Raw genomic sequence first — 24,860 nt, 5'->3', positions numbered from 1 at the left:
TGATCAGGTCCAAAACCTCAAAAATGAAATTATTATTTTCTTTAGTTGAACTAGATGTTTCAAGTAAATACAGACATAATCAAATAAAAATAACAAACCTTCAATATTCATGCCTAATACTATTCTTTTCACAGCTTCGTCTCTAGCATCTCTATTTCTGTAAGATTGTAATTTAGTGTTCCATAGAACTTCTTTTTCATAGTAGTCTATAAATTGCATTGTTTGTTCGTCATTCAATTTCATAACGTTTTTTTTTTTTTTTGTTTTTATTATTAAAAGAAAATATATACAATCTGTATTAACTATACAATGAGTAATATGGTTGATGATTTTTATACAAAACTGGACGGCTTGATGGAAGGGAGTGTCCAAGCGACACTACTTCAATTCTAGACTTTTAGGTTTTTTTTTTTATTTTTTTTTTTTTATTGGTTGAGGAGGACCCTGGGCCAATTTCGCTTTAGGCGACGTGGAGGGTTATCGGGGTGAGAGATGGATGAGAGATTGGAAATGAGCGGATTAGGGTGGTTGACTGTGTTATTGTGAAATAATTTATAGTAGTGGGAGGCTAGGGTGCTTATGTATGGGATTTTGAGGTCAGAGTGGAGTGTGAGGTTGCCGACGTACCCGGATGCGTTTGAGAGGAGACTAAGACAAATTGATTGGAAAGATTGGAATTTTTGAATGTTGGATTTTTTGGAGGTACCCCATAGGCCATAGCTGTATTCCCTAAGTCATTGAAGGGCGGAGAATTTGTTTATAGATTAGGAGTTTTGTGTTGAGAGGGAGCGTTTTTATTTACACTCATGTTGTTGATAAAATAATTAAATAATAAATGTATTATAATAATAATTTTAGTTATTACAAAAAGTTATTACAAGTATTTTTAGTCAAAATGTTATAAAAATATATACATAATCAGGCAAACAGTACACCAAGATTGAGCTTTCACGACTGAAATATCTAACATGGTTTGATATTGCACGAGCCAGTCGTGAGTCGTGACAGGTTCGTGGACGATAATACCATCATGAAGTACGAATTGTCTGTTTACACAAACCATGAGCCACGCTTCTAAAGACTACGTTCGTGGCTCACGTTTCGTGTAAACCTACCTTAACAATGATTTTCTATAACAGTATTGTATTACATTAAATACGACACGATGATAATGTCATTCAGTATAATATTTTCAAGGGCATTAATATTATTACGGACATTCTAAAAACTTTTAACTTTTTTGAAAATATTATTTTTACATAATTTAATGTTAATGCAAAACTATATTTTTTAACATTTTTATCCGTATACATTTCAACAAAACTACGCATATTGTTATCAACGTTGTTGCGGCCATCTGTTATCAAATTGTACTCGGCGTTCGAATGTTCTCGCATTCTACACCTTTGTTGCTGTGCGGCTTTTCAGAGGCAAACCGAATATTAAAATAATATTGTACTCTGCGAGTAACTTTTTCCGGTATCTTTCTTCACTTCGAGAAATTTGAAGCAGGCGTCTAACTTCGAGTGCGCGTAGTACCGTTTGCCGTCCGAGTGCGCGTCATCCTCCGTCGTAAAAAAAAAGCGTCCGCCGTCGACACGTCCATCGCCGCCGCAAGTATTTACCTGTTGCTTGTTATTTTCACCGTCGCGTTTACTCGCGTCATTATAACGCCCGCGTTCGCGTCGTCCGCGACATATTTCGCCGACGACATATTTTATCCCGTTCGGTCAACGCGATTGCGCATTCCATTCGCCGCCGTGACGACAAACCGTAGCCGGTCGCTACGAGTAGGTACGCGTTTTCTTCTGTCGTGCGAACATTATCTGCCGACTGCCACCTGTCACAATGTATTCGTTGATGATGCCTACCGCGCCGATCGTCTCCACGTAGAAAATACCTACCGAAGATTTCCACATACGCGTTGCTGGACTGACTATTTTGTCATCGGTAATACATGCACGTGAAAATAACTGTAAATTGTCATCAGAAACTGTCATATTATAATATGCAGTTGTTCGGTATATCCGTTATTACTTTTAGGTGTTTTCGACACCCTAGTTCAAAACTTCAACAACTCACAAAATTGGCTTAAGGCATAATGTGCATTCTATATTGTTTCCCTTTGTAACGTTAAGTACATTTTAATATTGAAAATGCTCTCTTGTAGTCAATAATCTAACTATATTTTGCTGTGTTCTTGAACTGAAATCGTTTTAATATGGTGTACATAACTCGGATTTGTTATAACTCGAGTTGTTGCAGATTTGAACAGAGGTGTCGACATATTCGGCCGAGTGCTGACAATGTCAATAATATTTTTAATGTGGGCAAGTAGGTTACAGTAGATATCGTGTAGTCACTGTAATTGTGTCGAATTTGTTCATTAATTAGTTTCAAAATTAACTTTTAACTTTTAACATTACTTACATTTCTCTATATTAACTAATTAGTTAAACTGTCAAGCCTTGGTAGATTTTATAGAAATAATAGATACAAAAATCTAGGTACATAAAAAAATGATTAGCTATTTAAGTTGTATTTGCATATGCAGCATAACTAATGGGTAGGTACCAGGTACCTATGATATAATAATTATAATAATAGTCTATATTTTACGGAGTACAATTCCAATTACAATTTTAAACAAACAGTGTAAATCAGTTATACTATTTAATACCTACATAAATTTATAATAAATAATTTTAAATTAGGTAAATCCGGGCAAATCATTATATAAGTAATCTGAATGAGTAGCACTGTTTATTTTATATTGTAAACAGAAAATAATGGAAAATAATTCTGTATTTGAGAGATATTTTAATTTTTAATTATAGTGAGTGCCATAATAGATTTGCATATTCCAATAGAGATATTTCCAAGGAAAAATACAATGATTTAAGAGCATAACAATCGTAGGAGTTTTTAAACATGCGTTTAATTAAGCTGAGGTCTTGCCCACAAAAATTCTATCGAATTAATATTTAATACTGCATATTATTTTATTTTTTTTTAATGCTACATTGAGTTTTTTTGTTTTCATTATTGATTTTTATATTTTTTAATTTTTAATTATAGTGAGTGCCATAATAGATTTGCATATTCCAATAGAGATTTTGCCAAGGAAAAATACAATGATTTAAGAGCATAACAATTGTGGAAGTTTTTAAACATGCGTTTAATTAACCTTAAATAAGCTGAGGTCTTGCCCACAAAAATTCTATTGAATTAATATTTAATAGGTACTGCCTATTATTGTTTATTATTTTATAATGCTACATTGAGTTTTTTTGTTTTCATTATTGATGTTTATATTTTCATAATGTTAAATTTTAAATTTTAAAACAACAACATTTTTTTCATTATAATTTATTTTATTATTGTTGTTACAACATTTCTTATTTCAATATGAAACTATTAGTTTAATCGATTGTTTAATTGTTGGTATAAAAGCAAATAATTGTGATAACACATTCATAAGTATTATATATAGTTTTTAAGCAGCAGCTTCCTTTTGCATCTCTAACTGAAGTATTTATTTTAAAATATAAAGACATATTTTATATTATATTGGGATGTATTGTAACATGTATAATATAAACATAAACATTATGAATATTAATTCTACTAACTAGGTTATGTAAACTTGTGTGCAGGGCTTAAATTTAAAATAAATTATTGTTTTGGGATATTTAAATGTTATACAATATTAATGTTAATCGTTTTTGTACTATTTGATTTTTGGTACTCGTCTAATATGCTAACTACCATAAAATGGTATCTACCAAAAAACTGTATGTGTGTAGTATGCTACCTACCGTAGTTATTTTTAATTTATTGCGGGAAAGTACATTTGAGTCATTACGATAAATAACATATTGTAACAGTTGTACAAAATTATAGCGTAATAGCCATTAAGATAACTGATCCACCAAGACCCATGATAACTTACTTTTAATTATATTATTTTAGTCTGTGTTGTGTTCGGATATGACATTGTGTCCTTTTCATAGCGAGTTTTACTTTTTATTTCTTTATTTTAAAATAAACAAAAATGAACAAATCAATGCGCTATTTGTATGGGCATATAATATATAATGAGGAATTATAAAAAAAATAGTTAATGATCTTCAAGAGAGAAACTTGCTCTCAGAACTTGGTAGTTATTCCAAATTAATTGATGGTGTTATTTGTGGAGGCACATTGAAAGAATATCAAAAAAATAATCATAAAAGGGACTCAAATGGTGATTTATTAAAAACTACTTATTTACGATGTCGAAAAAAAGGTTGCCAAACGTATCACTCTTTAAGAAAAAAAAATTCTTTTTTTACATATTACGGTAAAAATGGTAAAAGTAATAGCGGTTTAGCATTAAATTAAATTTTTGAATTAGTTTGGTATTGGGTTTATCAAATACCAGTTTCAATGACCGAAAAATTTACAACAAAAACTCGAAACACAATTGTAGATTGGAATAATCTCTGTAGAGATGTAGCAGTTGAAATGTTTGGTAAACGTAAAAAAATGGGTGGTCCTTATAGAAATATTATAAAGTACTTGACAACGAAAATTAATAAATTATTATTAATATTGTTGTTTATTTGTTATTAATCAATAATCAGTGAACGTTTTGGTAGGTATCATTTTACGGTAGGTAGCATATTACACCATCGAAGTAGCGGTAGGTAGCATATTAGACAAGTACCTGATTTTTTCCGTTTATCTTTTTTATATTTTTAAACATTATTTTAATTGTTTGGTATAGATACTAGATGTATAAACTGGCAAGGTTGTGTTGGTCTAGGTGTCCAATATTGCTTAAATATTATGGCATAAATGAAAAGTGAAATAATAGATTTTATAAAAAAAATAAAAAAAATTTACCTAACTAACAATAATACAACTTGAAATGGCATAATAATGTTAATGCTATATAAGTATTAAGCAATTAGGCAGATACACCAAACCACGCGCTTCCAGTTTTGTATCTTATTTAAATTTGAATTACAGAAATTTACTAATATTCTATTAAATTCAATATTTATAAATCAAACAGAGATAAGTATTTAAGAAATATAAATTACTGTGAATATAGGTAGGTTTGCTAACTTTGAATTGTTCATAGTTATAACTTATAACATTCATACTTATATAGATTAAAAGATTTAAAAACAGTAGTAATGTTAAGTTCAACGTAAAAAAAAACCACAAACGTTATTTGCAATTTTTTATGTTACGTTTATTGTTTCTTTTTAATCATTAACTAACTTAACCGAAATTGGAAATGAAAAAAAAATTAAACCAATATTCAAAACTAAAAGCAAAATCGGAAAAAATAAATACCAAAAACCGAAATCGTAATCACAATTGTTTCCAGTTGTATGTTTTATACGACTGACATTTATTTTGATAATATAATTAAAAATTAAATTATTTATAAACATAGTTAAGTATTAAATTTAAAATGTTCATACGTAGGTACTTAATTTATTTCCTAGTCGATCCTGAAATATGCATTATTATGGAGATAAAGTTTTTTTTTTTATTTTTCATTTTACTTTTTGCCTCCACACACAACACGTAGATGACGACGGGTACCTGCACGCCACACCAGACGACACTCGGTCCTACCGGCTATCTGTTATCAAAAATATGTACTGCTCGTCGGAATATTCTCGTATTCTACGCGTTTGTTGTGGTGTGGCTTTTCAGAGGCAAAGCGAATAATATAATAATATTATTATCGAACTCTGTGCGTCTAACTTCGAGTAGTGAGTACGCGTCTTACTCTCCGTCGTAAAAAAGGCGTCACCCGTCGACACGTCCGGCGCCGCCAACGCAAGTATTTACGAGTCGCTTGTTTTTTTCACCGTCGTGTTTACTTATCACAACGCTCTGTACGGCGTACGCGTCGTATGCGCCACATTCGCCGTCGTGCACCGTACGGCGTACGTTACCGTCCGACGCGACGCCATATTTCGCCGACGCGCGATACTTATCGCGTTCGGTCAATACGATTTCGCGTTCCATTCGCCGCCGTAACAGGTCGTTAAGACTACGCGTTTTTTTCTGTCGTGCAAACATCGTAATAATATAAACCTACTGCGCGTCTCACGCTCCGTCGTAAATAAAGAAGCGACCACCGTCGACCGTACGTCCATCGACCGCCGTAAGTATTTTACGAGTTGCTTGTTATTTTCACCGTCGCGTTTGCGCTCGCTGTTCAACGCCACGTGCGCGTTGTCCGTCCCGCGTTCGCCGTCGTGCGAATAACATAATATTATTATCCGCCGACGGTAGCGACGACGTAACGTTTCGCCTAACGTAATATTAACATCGACTTGTGTACCACGAGTGCGCGTCATTTGCACCTTCGTGTTTACTAACGTTTTTGTTACAACGCTCTGTGCGCGTTGTCCGAGCCACATTCGCACTGTACGTTACCGTCCGACGCGAAGTCATATTTCGCCGACGCTTGATACTAATGTAACGAGCTGTGACTGCGTATAATATGTTAATAATAATGATACATTCAATAATAGACGTAAATGCTGCAGGGAGCACGTAACCCCGGGCGGCATACATCGATAAAACTAATTGTAATTGTAAGCCTCATACATCGATAGGAGTTAGTACAGGACTAATAGTAATAACATCAATGGTACCGCGCAACACGTGATACGTATGCAGCACGCATTATCCATGTTTTAGGCAAAAACGAATAATATAATAAGCATAAAACATCATGACTTTGTACAAAATATATATTCCTAAAATAACATAACTATACGAATGACGTCTAAAGGTGACCTCAGGAGTACGCGGAGATATACCGTTTTATACTAAAAAATGCCATAGTAGGGAGCTATTAGGAATACCCGACGAGGTACGTCGATGGACAAGTGTCCGTCAGACGAGCACCAGCAGAGAAACCACCAAGTCAGATATTAAGTCACATCTCGTTCACCAAAGTTATTAGTTAATTATTTTGGACTTAGAATATTTACGTTAAATTACAAATAAATATGCATAACTCATACATTCAACTTGTTATTTATTTCAAAATACTTCCACTATTGAAGTAGTTGGTTCGTTACACTAATCCCGTTCGGTCAATACGATTCCGCGTTCCATTCACCGCCGTAACGACAAACCGTAACTGGTCACTACGAGTACGCGTTTCCTTCGGTCGTGCACACAATATCTGCCGCCTGTCATATATTCGTTGACGGTACATAGTACCTACAGCATACGTGCCGAACGTGTAGTTGTCTCCATGTAGACTATACTTACTGACGATTTTCACATAGACATTGCTGATCAGACCATTTTGTCACTGGCTCTTTTCCATCTCGTGAAGACAAACACCAGGAACAAAGGTCATTGTTATTAAATATTAAAATACATAACTTTATTGTGAGACCGATGTTGAAATTTTATATACATAGAAAAACATTGTGGTCAAAAAGAAAATTGTCTCCTTTCTTACACTATTGGTGAAGTTAACTGTCACACTGATCTTACATTTAATTTCATTTATTACCAAAATTAAGTCGTAGATATTTATCAGCCTCCCACTCACGTATTAGACAATCTTCCTACTACATCCTGCGTACCTCAAATTTGTTGTAATTCGTGTTGTTGCAGTTTTGAATTGTAGCGTCAATATATTCTGCTATGTGATGACAAAATCAAAAATATTTTTATTAAATACGAGATTAAATATGTATGATAATTAATTTCAACTGTAAATACTTTAAACCAGTTTCTGATATCCAAAAAATGGTCGTAAGAAAATATATATTTAAAAGGTGGGCAAGTAGTTTACAGTAGATATCAAGTGGTCACTGTAATTGTGTTGAATTTTTTCATTAATTAATATCAAAATATTAACTTTTAACTTCAAACATTACTTACATTTCTCTATATTAACTAATTAGTTAAATTGTCAAGCCTTGGTAGATTTTATAGAAATAATAGATACAAAAATCTAACCGAATCCCATACATAAGCTTTAGGTACATAAAATAATGTTAGCCATTATTGTTTTTTTCACTTCCTAGTCATTTTTCAAATTATGATCGTTCCGGAAGTGAGAACAACTAGTCTAGAAGTCTAGATGTTTAAGTATATAATAATCAATAGGTACATGAAAAAATGATTACCTATATAAGTTATTTGCATATGCAACATAACTAATATATCTTTATTTTACAGAGTACATTTCCAATTTTAATTTTAAAAAAACAGTGCAATATACACAGTTATAATGCTTAATACCTACATAGATTTATAATAAATTATTTTAAATTAAATCATTATATAAGTAATCTGAATGAGAAGCACTGTTTATTTTATATTGTAAACAAAAAATAATAGAAAATAATTCTGTATTTGAGAGATATTTTAATTTTGAATTATAGTGAGTGCCATAATAGATTTGCATATATAACACCCCAGTTCAAAACTTCAACAACTCAAAAAATTGGTTTAAGGCATAATGTGCATTCTATATTGTTTCCCTTTGTAACGTTAAGTATATTTTAATATTGGAAATGCTCTCTTGTAGTCAATGATCTAACTATATTTTACTGTTTTCTTGAACTGAAAACGTTTTAATATGGTGTACATAATTCGAGTTGTTGCAGATTTGAACAGAGGCGTCGACATATTCGGTTGAGTGCTGACAATGTCAATTATATTTTTATTAAATATGTTTGATAATTAAATCAAATCATAAATAATTTAAACTAGTTTCTGATATTCAAAAAATGGTCCTAAGAAGTAAATAAAAAATTTTAATTAAAAATGTGGGCAAGTAGGTTACAGTAGATATCGTGTAGTCACTGTAATTGTGTCGAATTTGTTCATTAATTAGTATCAAAATTAACTTTTAACTTTTAACATTACTTACATTTCTCTAAATTAACTAATTAGTTAAACTGTGAAGCCTTGGTAGATTTTATAGAAATAATAGATACAAAAATCTAGGTACATTAAAAAATGATTAGCTATTTAAATGGTATTTTCATATGCAGCATAACTAATAGGTAGGTACCAGGTACCTATGATATAATAATTATAATAATAGTCTATATTTTACGGAGTACAATTCCAATTACAATTTTAAACAAACAGTGTAAATCAGTTATAATATTTAATACTTACATAGATTTATAATAAATTATTTTAAATTAGGTAAATCATTATATAAGTAATCTGAATGAGGAACACTGTTTATTTTATATTGTAAACAGAAAATAATGGAAAATTATTCTGTATTTGAGAGATATTTTAATTTTTAATTATAGTGAGTGCCATAATAGATTTACATATTCCAATAGAGATTTTGCCAATGAAAAATACAATGATTTAAGAGCATAACAATCGTAGAAGTTTATAAACATGCGTTTAATTAAGCTGAGGTCTTGCCCACAAAAATTCTAGTGAATTAATATTTAATACTGCATATTATAATTTTTTTTTTTAATGTTACATTGAGTTTTTTTTGTTTCTCTTGAATTATATTGTGCCACATTAGAATTGCATATTTCAATTGCGATTGTTGCAAGGAAAAATAACAACGAGTTAAAAGCATGACAATCAGAGAAGTTTTTAAACATGAGTTTAATTAATCTTAGTTAAGCTGAAGTCATTGGTATGAAGTTTAAAGTTGCCTTTTGAATCAAAAGTAACACCCAGATCATTAATTAAACTTATTCAAGGTATTTAAACCTTTTTTTTAAAAATATTAATCAAAAACTATAAACTGTACCTTTCTTTAAAATAAATGGTACTTAGCCCATTTCTATATACTTATTTAGAGACCATTATAGTTACCATTTTAAATAAACCATTTTTGGACTGCATTTAGTTCATTTTGAAAAAGTAATGTAACATTTGAAAATTAATTGTTTCAAATAGGTAGGTAGCTTGAGATTGTCTGATAATAATCAAAAGGATAACCAGTTCCAAACGTTTTAATTTATTTGAAATAATATATTTTATAAAAAATAAATATTTTAATGGATATAAAATGATAAATGGTCTGCTTGAAGGACATTTGATATACCATCTATATATTGTCTTAAATGACGTTTTCTATTAAAAAAAATATTGTATTTGCATTTTAACAATAGTATATCTTATCATTTTCATTTTAACAAATATTGCTCAAATTTAGGTACCTTACCTACTATATCATTAATAAAAAAAAAAATATGTGACAAATGAATTAATAGTTAATATTGCCTATTATTATTTTTATTCTATAATGCTACATTGAGTTTTTTTGTTTTCCTAATTGATATTTATATTTTCATAATGTTAAATTTTAAATTTTAAAACCAAACAAATTTTTATTATTATAATATATTTTTTGTTGTTGCAACCAAGGTTGCAACGTATTTCTCATCTCAATATGAAACTATTAATTCAATCGATTGTTAAATTGTTGGTGCGTCAGAAAATTATTGTGATAACACATTTATAAGTATTCTATATATATATAGCTTTTAAATTACAGCTTTCTTTTACATCTTTAACTGAAATAATATTTTCGAAATATGAGGACATATTTTATGTTAGGTACACTGTAATGTGTTGTATCATGCATAATTTGTAAAATATAAACATTATTAATGTTAAAACAAATAACTAGCTTAAGTAACCTTGTATGTAATATGTAACAATATTTAGTATTAAAAGGGCGCACTAGTTGACAAAATATGGCATAAAAACATGGTTTCGTAATTTCAGGAATACGGCTTATTGAAGCGTTTTACAGTATAAATACCTATTACAAAAAATTGTAGAGGAGAATTTTTTCTAGAAACGTAAGAAGCCCGATTTTCGATATTTTTATTAATTAGTTAAATAATTAATTGATAAAAAGTTTAAAAAAACGTGTTCATTTACCATGCGATATTGGACGATTGGAACAAGATATCAAAAATCGGGCTTCTTACGTTTTTAGAAAAAATTCTCCTCTACAATTTTTGTAATAGGTATTTTTACTGTAAAACGCTTCAATAAGCCGTATTCCTGGAATTACAAAACCATGTTTTTCGATAAAAAACGTTTAATTACGCTCGTCATGTGCTGCGCGCGATAACAGCAGTACTGCACCATTGGTCAAATCGGGTTTTCTATCGCAGCCGTGCGCCCGTACATAGTTTATAAATATCCCAGATAAGAAAATGATTGTTATACTATTATATTTCGTGATAAATATTATTTAATTTTGTTCGGTTTTATATTTTGTATTCGTATCCGAATTTTATACTTATAAAAACTATACTTTTGTTCTTCAAGTAATACGGCTTATTGAAACGGTTTACAACAGAACTACCTATTATAAAAATTGTAGAGGAGAACTTTTTTAACAACCGTAAGGAATTTTTGATATCGTATTTCTATCGTCCAATATCACATGGTAAATTAACAAGGTTTTTAACTTTTTATCAATTAGTTATTCAACTAATTAATAAAAATATCGAAAATCGGGCTTCTTACGATTGTTAAAAAAATTCTTCTCTACAATTTTTATTATAGGTAGTTTTGCTGTAAACCGCTTCAATAAGTATTACTGAAATTACGAAACCGTGTTTTTATGCCATATTTTGTTCAATAGTGTGGCCTCATCGTCTCCGTATTTTATACAAATAAAAACTATACTTTTGTTCTTCATGTAATACGGCTTATTGAAGCGGTTTACAGTAATAATACCTTTTATAAATATTGTAGAGGAGAAATTTTAAGGAATTCGATTTTTGATATCGTATTCCAATAGTCTAATATATCGCATGGTAAATTAACAAGTTAATTAAAATATCATAACGTGCTTCTTACGATTGTTAGAAAAAATTCTTCTCTACAATTTTTATTATAGTTAGTTTTGCTGTAAACCGCTTCAATAAGCCGTATTACTTGAATTATCGAACTATTTGGGTATAATAAAAAATACTAATTATTACGATATCGGAATAAATAATAACTAGGTATATAAGAAAAAAATCAAAACTAAATCAAATGTTATTCTATTTAGTGTACATTATAGTATATTGTATACAAATATGTAACGATTATTACATATTAAATTTCATATAATAATTATATTATAATCGTTTGAATAAATTATTATTACAATAATTAAAATAACAATTATGATATCGGAATAATTATGTAAGAAAAAAACGAAAAATAAAACAAAATAAATCAAGTGTTATAACTAGAGTTAGGATGTTGAAGACCTAAATAACACACACAAATTCAACTGCTAAAGTAACAATATATCAGACTTTGTATTAAATTTTCAAGCTTTTTTACTCATCAAATAAAATTTTATTGACATACAAATAAAAAATTTAAAAACTGAAAATGTCCGGTTAAAATCAAATCAATATTTTTTGAAAATGTATTGTGTATAGAAAACGATAGTATTAACAATCAGTGAAAATTGAATGAATCTATATGCAGGTCATTTGTTTTAGAGTTACACCAAAAACTAAAATCGATATTGTCAAAAACCGATTTTGCGTAAAAACTCCGGGTTTTCCTTCATTTTTTTTTCTCCGTGCTCATGAATTTTTAACTGATAAATAAATTTTTTTTAAAAAAATTCTCATAGCTATAAATAGCTCAAAAACTGTCAAAATAAATTGAAAATTTTACCCGGGAACACTGAAAACTGAAACTTTCTGAGTGTTTTGAGTTATTCGTTTCTAAATTACAACAAAATATAAAAAATCGATAAATAAAAATTCTTTGAACTTTAAAAACTTATAAAAAAAAATTGTTTCTATGTATTTTTAATATTTTTCAACTGCTATTAGAACGATATATCGTATATAGAAAATGCTAATATAAACATTCAGTGAAATTTTAAAGTATGTACAGTCATTCGTTTTTTAATTACAACAAAATAAGAAAATCGTTACATGAGAAATCGAGTGAATATCAAATGTTGTAAAAATATAAATATCAGACGCTCATAAAATTTTAATTTAAGTTTCTTGTAGACATTTTTTTTTTTTTGATAAAGGTAGGCAAACTTATGAGTAATCTTATATTACATTTTCAAATCTTAGATTTAAAAAGAAAAATTTTTATGAATTCTCAACTCAAAATAATTTGCTAATTTTCGTGATTTTTCCGTATTTTGTCAAGGTTGAACTTTAAATGCTTATAAATAAAAACTGTGACTAAGGATTTTTAATTTTTTTCATCTGCCTTTGAAACAATAACCTAGGAGCCGTCTATTAAATTTTCAAGCTTTATTAACCAACAAATAAAATTGTTTTGGTATTTACAGAAAAAAATAACTAAAAAAAATGGAAACTGAAAATGTCCATAAACAGCTCAAAATAAGTCAATATATTTGGAAAATGTAATGATGTATAGAAAATGCTACAATGTGCATTCGAAAAAATTGATTTTGGTTTTTGGTAACTAATTAAATTAACGTACCTCTATATACATGAAATTTTCAATGGTAGTTTATATTTGCATTTTCTATACACGATAAAATTTTCGAAATATTTTGATTTGTTTTGTACTGTTTAGGAATATTTTCTGTTTCTAATTTTATTAGTCTTTTTCTATATGAATGTCAATAAAACTTTATTTGTTGGGTAAAAATGCTTGAAATTCAATACAAGGCTCCTACTATATTGTTACAATGATATTTGAAAAATATTTAAAATATTTAGTCTCAGTATTTATTTATAATCATTTAAAGTTCAAATATTGACAAAATACTGAAAAATCACAAAAATTAGCAAATTATATTGAGTTGAGAATTCATAAAATTCTTCTCTGTATTTCTTTCAACTTCCCTGTGTTTCTACCTCGATACATAGGTACTTTCATGGACTTTCTTTTTAATTCTTTTTCCTGTATGTTCATATACCTATTTTCTATTATAAACATTATCGATGGTCACAATACATTTTTTACCATTTTCAGGGTTAAATATGAGTCATGATACTAACATTATTGAAAATCACAGAGTTCTAGTCTATTTCTATGTACTATAATATTGTATAATATATTACCTATGTACCTATTGTAAAATATATAATTTAAAATAGATGACAAATCTAAAATCTAAGAGGTGAATCAAATAGATATTTATTATAGCAGCGGTTCTCTTAACCTTTTGTAGATCGCGGATCCTCTTACCAATTTTTTTTTCAAATACCTTTTTTTTTACAAAACATCTCATGTTATCATAACCAAAATTATAATCATTATTTTATATAACAAATTACATAAGTAGACATAACAAAACATACACATTTATAATTTTTTTATTACAATTAATTTTTTATAAAAATGTAATATGTATAAAACTATAGTTGACTACGATCGATCAGCTGCACTTAAATACAGTAAATATAAGACTTCCGAGACTACAGTGCTGTACGCATATGCATTTCGTATGAACAAGAAAAACTAATTTTACTTAACAAATATTAATAATACAATTATTTGGTGTAAAATCTACATATTATATATATGAAAAAAAAATAATAATAATCCAACAATATTGTAATAATGCATTCATGTCACTTATTGACGTATGTTATGTGGCTGCCTAGTGCGTCACGGCCCTTAAGGCTGCCGCGGACCCTCGACACGAGTATCGCCAGGGAGCCGAGGACCACAGGTTAAGAACCGCTGTACTATAGGATTTGTTGTTACATGGTAGGTAAAATATGGCATTCGTGTAGCAGGTGATCTACTACTTCTTTTTAGATGTATCAGCATAGGCGAAAATAGGGTGGGGCTAAGCCTATACCTAACTAATGTGAATTCAGCCCCCCAGATTTATAATCGTATTAATGTAATTTTCCTAAAGAAAAAAATTAAAATATGACCTACGTCGTAGTAGGTGCATAATACATAAAAATAAATTTAAAAAAATATGCTTTAAAAAAATCAAGGGTATTTTATAAAAATTGTTCAGAGATTTTGAACGTTTTGTACAGTGTATACATAATTACATATAAACGATAAACCTATTAATATTATCGAATATCAGAAATAATATTAATAGTTTTAGTTTTATGTTTGTGTTTAGCACGATACTGTAGACAATACCTAGATATCAATTTCGTTTTAGTAGTTATGGACAATTACATAAATATTGATGTGGAATCGGTTTTAAATGATTTTGCAAAAACTCAAAGACAAATTAATTTAATTTTGTAAATATTAATTAAAATAAAATTGTGTACATTTATTTTATTTTATATGATTGTGATTTTTTAAATTTAACTAAGCTTTTATCTTGCAACATTACAGCTTTTAGTGATTATAACTAAAAATAAAATTTCAATGATTATTTTGGATCATTTAAAAGGTATGGGGACAAAGCCTCAATTTATAATTTTTAGTTAAAAAATGGTAGGGCTGAAGCCCCCCCCCACAATTGAAATTCCCTATTTGCGCCTTTGTGTATCAGGTGATCTATCATATTATAGTAGGTGTAGTCAGTGATTTATAATTATTATTATTAATATATAATTGAAACCTATATTTATTATTTTATTATATGATTTAAAAGGACTTCACACCCGCATGTTTTGTCTCTGTCTTACACGTACGATAAAGACAAAACGCGTTTACGCAATCTGAGTATAAATTGCTCAATTTTATTCTAGAGTAAAAATACCTATAATAAAATTAAATTGTGACAATATTTCTGGGAGAAAGTCGTTGCGTTTTTTCCATTATACCCAATAACGTTCATTATATCGTTTAGAAATACCAAAAATATCAATACTTTTTAAATACTCAAAATTAAAATTTTTTAAAAAAAACTCACTGTCTTGCCTTCCAAACAGGGGCGGACTTACTATTTTTCCGCCCCTAGGTACTACAACACTAGCGCCTCTTACATTGGCGTGCTCCCATGTTTAATCTTTAATAGTTTAATATTGTAATTGATTTTTCTTATAGGTAGCCAGGTAGGTACTGATTAAAGTGGTGAGCACTCTATATAGTCTCTATGATCGTAATCGATTAGCAGATTTCTGAGAAGTAAGCACTATGCAGGAGGCGGGCGACAGTGCCGTCGTCGTAATGTTTATTATTATTAATTACTTTATCAAAACATCTGATTTCCAGAATTAATTCCATTATTCTAAGAATAGACTAGTTTGGTGGCGCGCGCCCGCGCACTTATTGTGGTGCCGGGTGCGGGGTGAGGTGGGTCATTCCAGTTAATATAAAATAATTTACTTGCTAAGCACTGTACGAGCTGCCCCCCCCCCCTCTAGCTAGTAGAGTGGCTGTATACCATGTACCCGGCGGCCCAAGGTACTATATTTGACAGCCTTGGCTGGCGTTTTTCGCATACGTCATTTACAATATTGTATGTGTGAACGCCGCACACCCGTATACCACCTCCCATGCATTAACATAGGCAACGCCGGCAACTGCCTCGTCGAGTGTCGATGTCGAACCTCTAGCGGTGGTGGCGCGCACCGTCCGCAGGATTAAACTCAAACAGCAAGGTTATTATAGCTTATAAATTAAAACGTTACTGCAACGTGACCATTCTCCAGTTTCATGCAAGTTGTATACAAAAAAAAAATTAATATAAAAATATAAAATATAAATTTAGGTAAACATATATATACGTCTACACAACTAAATAAATGAAACACGCAGTGAGGTAGTTAACCACTATACTTTATTTGAACACTATGTTAATACAAAAATACACGGATTTGTGGAGGCTCTGTTAGACTGACAACGACTGACTTGCCTTGGGGACGACCGCGGTCGGTCGTTAGCTTTGCAAACTTCTTTGAAAACTTTGCTGAGGAATTCCGTTCCGCAGTCTGTTACTAGTGATAGTGGTTGCCCATGCAGGCATACGAATTACGTAACAAAATGCTGTGACACAGTGTGGGCTTCGTGGTCCTTCATAGGTGAAACCCATGCAAACTTAGAGAAATCATCTAAAGATATATGAATTTCCACAATAAGATTAGGTAGTGGTCCAACTATATCCATGAATACCTTTTCAAAAGGTTTTGACACTGTGGTCGTTATAACCATTGGTTCCTTGATAGTACGGTTGGGTGTCTTATTTACTTGGCAAGTCGGACATTTTCGGATGCACTGCCTGATCTGAGCTCTCATGCTTTGCCATTTGTACTGTTCCGATATTCTGTTGTAAGTACGGGTGTTTCCTTTATGTCCTCCAAGAGGATTCTCATGAAACTCTTTGATGATATGCTCTTTGTTGTCTTCGGATGTTGTCATTGGTGTATACTTGAATATGCACAGAAGAATCACGGAAGATGAATATCATAATTTTTCGTACTGTTTCCCACTTGAGTATATCTAAACTGCAGCCAAAACGAAGACAAGCAAGTTTGGAAACTTGAAGTTCTTTGCAACGTACCTCGAGATTCTGAAGACTTTTAAACAGGCTTTCATACGATGGTCTTTGCCATTGAAGTTCTTTGGTCAACAAATAGAAGATGTACCGGATTCCTTCCCGTATGGAAGCGATCTCCGTGACTGAATCGTTTTGGAGTCGGGAGTTCGTCGAGTCGTCCATATTTGCGACTGAATTCCAAAGCTATTCCCTTCTTCATTTTCATGTCAACTGACACGCAATGAGCTAAAGAAGTTCCTAACTCCGTTTCGAATATCTCTCCTATCAGCTCAACGACGTTCGGCGTTGGGCCTAGCTGTGCCGTGTCGGCTTTCAGAAATTCTGGGTAAGTCTCTGGAAACTCTGTTTCTTCTAGATGTGTTTGATTTTCTTGAGAATCTGTAGGTTCTTGAGGTTCTGGTAATTCTGATGACCTGGTATGCCCCCTAGTAGAGACAACATGTACACGGCTCAGTGCGTCAACATTTGTATTATTCACTCCTGGTTTGAAATGAATAGTATACTGGTTCTCTTCCAGCTTCAAACACCATCGAGTTAAACGTGATCCTGGATCTGTAATGTTGAATAACCAACCTAATGCACGATGGTCTGTTATAATGTTCAAATGTTGTCCAAATAGGTACGGTCTAAATACTTTTATTCCCCATACAATACTAGTTAGTTTATTTTCCGTAGTGTTGTAATTGATTTCAGCCTTTTTTAGTGTCCGTGATGCGAAAGCTATTGGTAAATCCTTTCCAATTGGTGCTTGAGACAGTATGCAGCAAATGGCTTAGTTGCTTGCATCAAACGTTAGATTGAATGGCTTCTGGAAATCTGGGTATTGAAGCTTGAGTAAGGAGGTTCTTCAATGTTTCAAACGATGTCTGACATAAATCGCTCCACCTATAAGGAACGTCCTTCTTGAGTAATGCCGTTAATAGTTAAACAATTTTTCGTAAAAGGTCTGATCAAGAATGTTCTGTGTTTTCCGACGAGTCGGTCTGCTCCCTCTAACGCGTTAGAAATGTTTTGTATGAAGTTTGTAGTCTCTGTAACGGACGTTCCGGTCCTCACGAATAGATCGTCAGATTCGACTTCGGCTACAATACGTTCGGAATTGGGGTTGTTTGGGTCTGAAAATCTCACAAGTATACTTGTCCGTGGGTTAGTGAAGGGAGGTTTGACTGGTTCCCCCGAGATCCTCACCCTCTATAACTGTGGACTCTAGTTCACTCTCGAATGTCCCGCTCATTAACTACATAACAATTCCCTCTAAATGTGAGAATAAATATTCTTATCCTTTATCAAAGCTACTTTAACTATTAAACTATATAGACAATTAAGATAAAATTTTCTTACAATGCTTACAGTAAAGTTATAATTTATAAATTATTAACTTACATTAATTTTTTCGGAAATAATTTAAAATTTTAAAATATTAATTGAATCAAATGAATTAATAAATTTATATTATTACTATTGCCAATTTATACCCCTCCTTTTCCATCTCACAAACTTAATCTAGTATTTATGTATCATTAAATTTCACTGTTATATTCCTCTATTGTAATTATTTGTATTAATATTAAATGTAAATAGGGCTCACGCCCGTATTGTAAGCTAAAAATAAAAAATAAATAAATAGTTTTAGATTATATATTGTGTTAGGTCTTGATAATTTTACATACTTTGTGCTTTACAACTCTACATGACTACATCTAATATTATTATTTCAGTACTTCTAAGTACTTCCACGTACTTCTAAGTACTTCCATGTACTTCCGCAGACTTCCGAGTATGTTCATGTACTTCCAAAGTATTTCCTAATATTATGCTTGCTACCTTTCAGAACAACAACTTGATTTTTATTCATGATAAAATAGTTATCCAGGACTCTATATGAAATTTATAAATACAGGCTTAGAAGAGTAAAAGTTCCACTAATTTTGATTGATTTATATCAATAGCTGTACTAATTTAATTTGTGGTTTTGCAGGTGCCAACGCAGTCATCAGTTTTCTCTTCTCTCGTCTACCAATTCTCTGGTAATCTTGTTGCACCGAGGATTCTACGGGTATGTGTCGTTAAAATTATTGAGTTATAATTTTGACGTTGATTTGTTTTATATATAACAACTTTTGTTTACAGTTCGCTCAAAACACTACCGGCCGTGAATTATTTGAAAAATACATCCACGATGGCAGCTAACGACGATAGAACATACGTCTTACCCACTCTTTTGAAGTCAGCTTACCGAGCATGTATCAAGATCCACCGGGACAAGTACGACGAGTTGCGAGTTCCAGATGTTGACTTGCAGGTTTGTTGCAATTCCATTTACCGTATCATAAGAATGAACACGGTGAGTGGGAATTTTGACTCATTAGGCGATAGACGGTTCATGTACGATAAAGTGCAAAATTATGCCTTTGACGTATCAATGACAAATATATGTGAAATGGCTGCATCTTTCGGACACATCGAGTGTCTGATGATGGCTCGTGAGATGGGCGTTCCCTGGTACGATTCGTACAATTATGGTCAATCAGCATGCTCCCTAGCTGCGGCATCTGGCAATCTCGATTGCCTTGTGTACGCACATGAGAATGGTAGTGATTGGGACGAGACAACGTGCAAAGCCGCCGCTATTGGTGGACATATGGAGTGTTTGAGGTATGCACGGGCCAATGGATGCCCCTGGAACGCAGACACATGTTCTTATGCTGCGACAAATGGACACTTAGACGTTTTGCGTTATGCACATGAAACTGGATGCCCATGGGACGTACATACGTGTTCTGATGCTGCGATGAATGGACACCTTGAATGTCTGCAATACGCCCATGAACAAGGTTGCCCGTGGGATGAAGATACTTGTTCTGATGCTGCGTTGAATGGACACCTTGAATGTCTGCAATACGCCCATGAACAAGGATGTCCATGGGATGAAGACACATGTGATTACGCTGCAAAGCAAGGTCACCTGGACTGTCTGCGATACGCGCATGAAAATGGATGCTTATGGGATGAGGTTACGTGTTCTAATGCTGCGATAAATGGGCACCTTGACTGTCTCCGGTACGCACGTGAGAATGGCTGCCCATGGGCTGAAGATAAGATGTGTTCTGATGCTGCAGTTAATGGACATCTTGAGTGTTTGAGGTATGTACACGAAAGTGGATGCCCGTGGGACATTCATACCTGTTGTGGTGCTGCGTTTAATGGACACTTAGAATGTCTTCAATATGCATATGAAAATGGAAGCCCAATGGACGACGAAGTGTGTAGTTGTTCTTTGCGAAACGGACACTTAGACTGTTTGGAATATGCCCATAAAAATGGATATCAACTGGACGAAGATTCCTGTTCTATTGCTGCGGAAAAAGGATACCTAGATATTCTGATCTATGCTCATAACAACGGATGTGAATGGGACGAAGACACGTGTTCTGAAGCTGCGAAGGGTGGACACTTGGACTGTCTCATATACGCGCATGAAAATGGTTGCCTATGGGATGAAGACACGTGTTCCGAAGCTGAGATGAATGGACACTTGGCTTGTCTGCAGTATGCACAAGAAAATGGATGCCCGTATGACTAAACTTTCTAAGGCGATGGAAAGTGGATATCTAGACTGGCCTACCGTATCCTGGATCGTGTGCCGTCTATTTATTAAAATTAATGTATCTTGGTCTGTTAATGAGACCTTACAGGTACCTAAACAACAGATGTCCAGATTGGTGAATGACCAACAGAGTTTATAATTGTATTATACTGCAATTTCTATATAAAGAACTTCCGTTTCCTAAAATGTTCTGTTGAATGAAATATTTTTGAGAACCATGATGAAAGTTACCGACGACAGAACATAAATCATACTCAATTTTTGAAGTCAACTTACCACGCATTTGTCAACATTATCAAGGTTTATAATTTAATTACAGCGAAAATTCCGTTTAACGAACTTTTAATTGATAACATTTTTTGTTAGTTATAAAATAACGTAGGAAATCTTAATTAAATTGTTTATGTAATTTCAAATTAGTTAATTGTATAATACAGAATTTTATTTTTATACTGTATAAAATGAGTATAATACAGGTTTTTATTTTTATACTGTAAAAAATGTGTATAATACAGGATTTTATTTTTATACTGTATAAAATGTATATAATACTGTTATGGACGTCTCCACAACCTAGTTTGTTTGTTTGTTTGTTAATAAATAAATATGTGGTGTTATCACTAATACTTTATTAATACAATCAATTTAAGAGAATTTTAGTTGTACAGAATACTTATTAGACATAAGAAAATAACAGAGGTTCTGCTCGATAGTCTGACAGTACGACACTATCTATTACACAAACAACTAGACACGGTAGAGCTCGCTCGGGCTCAAAACTGTCCACATAGAAAATTTCCTTAGACCGTGTGACCGAGTCACTGCCTATTCACATATAAATATGCTTACACACTATACTATATTATACTATAACTATACCTCATACTGCGTATGGCATACAGACAAGGGTTCACAACAACCCCCGGACTACATGAGACATGCCGGGTCTAATGATCACCATGTTTCACCTCATTCGTGAGTTCCGATGCTCTGAAGTTTTTAGAATTTGTAAGGGAGCGTGTGGGTTGCACACACTGCTACATTCTGAGGTTCTGCTAATTTCGGTCTGTAGAGCCTAAGTAGATTACACTTATATTTAATCAACATGTAAAGACTTACAACTATTATTAAAATGACAATAATATAAACTATAATAAAATGATGGTCCAGATTTACAAATATTTTGTTATCGTTGTACATATAAGATAATTCTTTCAGTTTTTCGGCATCTTCAGCTAACTGATTACAATTTTTAAAATATTTATTTGTATCTATTTGCTCAGGAACACGACTGTTAATTATTTCAGGTATTTTTAATATTGCGTGCAGGTTCGGGTTTTCTGGAACGAAATCTATGAATTTCTGATGATAGGGTTCCCGATGGTGTTACGATCAGATTTTCTGTATATATAAAACAACTATCGGAAATTTGAATTTTTCCTGTAGCCGTGAGTAGGATTCTGCTAGAGTTGTGTGCGCATGTTACTGTCACTGCCTGCGAAATGCAATAATACAACCACGCGTTTTGCAGATAAAGCTTATGCCAGATTGTAGTATTTAGGATCAGATATTTGAAATTACACGCTCCTATCGTTTGATACAGGGAAGTGAACAAAGCTTAAGAACCTCAGAATTTTCGTGGTGTATAGATTTATTGATAGCCTCAGGATTTACACATAACCTAAAAGTAAACAATGTTTCACATTTTTCATACTGATCGTCGGTTAGACTGAAATGATATTCGTTAGTATCGCTTATTGCCAAGTACTGAGCTTGTAGTTCTATGATTAATATATTAACTTTATTTGTAGGTATCGGAAGTGGAATATTATGAAACATGTTAAACTGAAGGTTCGACAATATGGGTATACGGGTCACAAACACGAGATTCCGTTGAATTTACACTATGTTTAACTTGGATGTTCCGAATAATTCAGGAATAGATAAATGATATTCAGTCATAGGTAACTCTAGTGTAGACGGTAATGTCAGTTGTATTTGTTTAAGTTAGTGAATCAATTGAGATGGGGGGTAGACATTTGTATGCATCAATCCATTTAATGCTAAGTTGACAATGGATTGGATATCTTAAGTTTCCTAAGCGAATCGGTTTAGACTAACTGTCAACATTGCAGTGTGCTCCAGGAAGGTGTTTTGTATTTACAATAAATTGATTGTTGCCACAGAACGCCTGGATTGTTCTTCTATTTTGTTTATATTCTGCTGCAATTTCTGATCATCTGTTAGTAGTTCATGCATGGTAGAATTAACATTATTCATGACTGAAGAGACTATGCGTATTTGTTCCTGTGATAGATGAACATGTTTAGTGGTTACGTGGTTACGTTAATATATTTGTGTGCTATTTTTCTACTTAGTCACTATCTCTTTCAATGCAGGTTAACAGACGGCAGATTAATTTTTTTATGCCTGCCTCGTAGAACTCTGCCGCCACCTCCTTTGTCCACTTGTCGACCTTATCTGCCCCCTTCACTTCCTCGTCAGTTCAACATTTTTTCCACCCATGTGCTTCTTCAGGGAAGTGAACAAATGGTAATCTGAAGGTCGGGGAATACGGAGGGTGGTTCAAAACATCCCATCCAAATGAGTTCAACAATTGCTTCGTGACATTGGCCGTGTGGGGTCTGACGTTGTCGTGCAGCAAGTAGACTCCGCTCATTAACAGACCCCTCCTTTTATTTTGAATGGCTCTCCTCAATTTTTTTAGTGTCTTACAATACCTTGCTGCGTTGATGGTCTCCCCCTGAGGTAAATTTTCACTTAGCTTAAATTTTAAAATTAAACATTTTATGAACATCTAACTAAAAATATTAAGCACATTTTAGAGATTTGAACAAATTGAATTTATTAAAAATCATTTTAACGAAAAGAAATTGTAAAAGTCGAAATTTTAAAATACTGGTAAATAGCAAAGTAAGAGTCAAGATATTTAAAAAATGTTTTCATGTCTAATAAATGTTATTATGAACATTGAACATACGTTGAAAATTTAAAGTCTGAACAGTCGTTTGTTTAGCATATACAACAAAAACACAAAATTGATTTTGTGAAAAATTGGTTTGCATGAAAATTACAGTTTCATTTTATTTTTATTTTTGTTTCTTCTAGTCTTTAAGAAAAGAATCATGAACTTTTTGATTTTAACAAGCAAACTTTGAGTATCGACTAGATTCAATAAACTACGATCAAATTTAAAAATGAAGAATTAGATAAAGACTAAAGTATTTTAAATTATATTTGTTAAAGTAATAATTTTTTAATAATTTAATTTTTTTTATATTTATATTATTTTTAAATGTTTTATATAAATGTACGGAACTGTAACTGTCAAAAGTATGATTTGTGTTCATTAGATTTGTATTAATTATTCAACTTGTTTACTCTTGTTGACTTCATTATTTATTTAATTTATGATTTATCTATTTTGTATTCATGCAATTTAAATTTTCAATTGGGAGATGTACATGGTTGAGTAATCAATTTAAATTGTTTCTGGAATTTCAAATTTGAATATCTTTTAATACATGATTTTATTTTTATACCGTATAAAATGTGTATAATATAGTATATTAGTATAATACTGTTATGTACGTCTACAAAGCTAAATAAAAGAACACGCAGTGAGGTAGTTAACCACTATACTTTATTTGAACACTATGTTAATACAAGAATACACGGATTTGTGGAGGCTCTGTTGGACTGACGACTCACTCGCCTTGGGGACGAGCGCGGTCGGGCGGGCCCGCTGTGGCTCAAAAGTGCCCATGCAGCGGAATACCATATACGCCGGCCGTGCTCGTTCCTACGGCGGAT

At 32.0% G+C, this 24,860-nt stretch overlaps 1 protein-coding gene across 7 annotated transcripts in view; it reads left to right on the top strand.

Moving 5' to 3' along the window:
• Window positions 1-21,650, top strand: part of LOC132947896 (uncharacterized) — a 31,161-nt gene extending 9,511 nt beyond the window's left edge. For 3 of the 7 annotated variants that reach the window (XM_061018146.1, XM_061018147.1, XM_061018148.1), the window contains exons 4-5: window positions 19,398-19,475; window positions 19,550-21,650. In XM_061018146.1, coding sequence (XP_060874129.1) covers window positions 19,398-19,475; window positions 19,550-21,002 — 1,531 coding nt within the window. In that variant the 3' untranslated portion in view covers window positions 21,003-21,650. Of the gene's footprint in view, window positions 1-342; window positions 1,951-3,461; window positions 6,173-6,201; window positions 7,383-13,742; window positions 16,524-19,397; window positions 19,476-19,549 lie in introns of those variants that run through there. The other 4 variants (XM_061018150.1, XM_061018149.1, XM_061018152.1 and 1 more) reach the window with 4 other exon arrangements.
• Window positions 21,651-24,860: the final 3,210 nt, after the last annotated feature.

The sequence above is a fragment of the Metopolophium dirhodum genome, chromosome 6 (genome assembly GCF_019925205.1).
Source record: "Metopolophium dirhodum isolate CAU chromosome 6, ASM1992520v1, whole genome shotgun sequence".
In the NCBI taxonomy this organism is placed as follows: domain Eukaryota; kingdom Metazoa; phylum Arthropoda; class Insecta; order Hemiptera; family Aphididae; genus Metopolophium; species Metopolophium dirhodum.
This window is presented reverse-complemented; position numbering and strand designations above follow the sequence as displayed.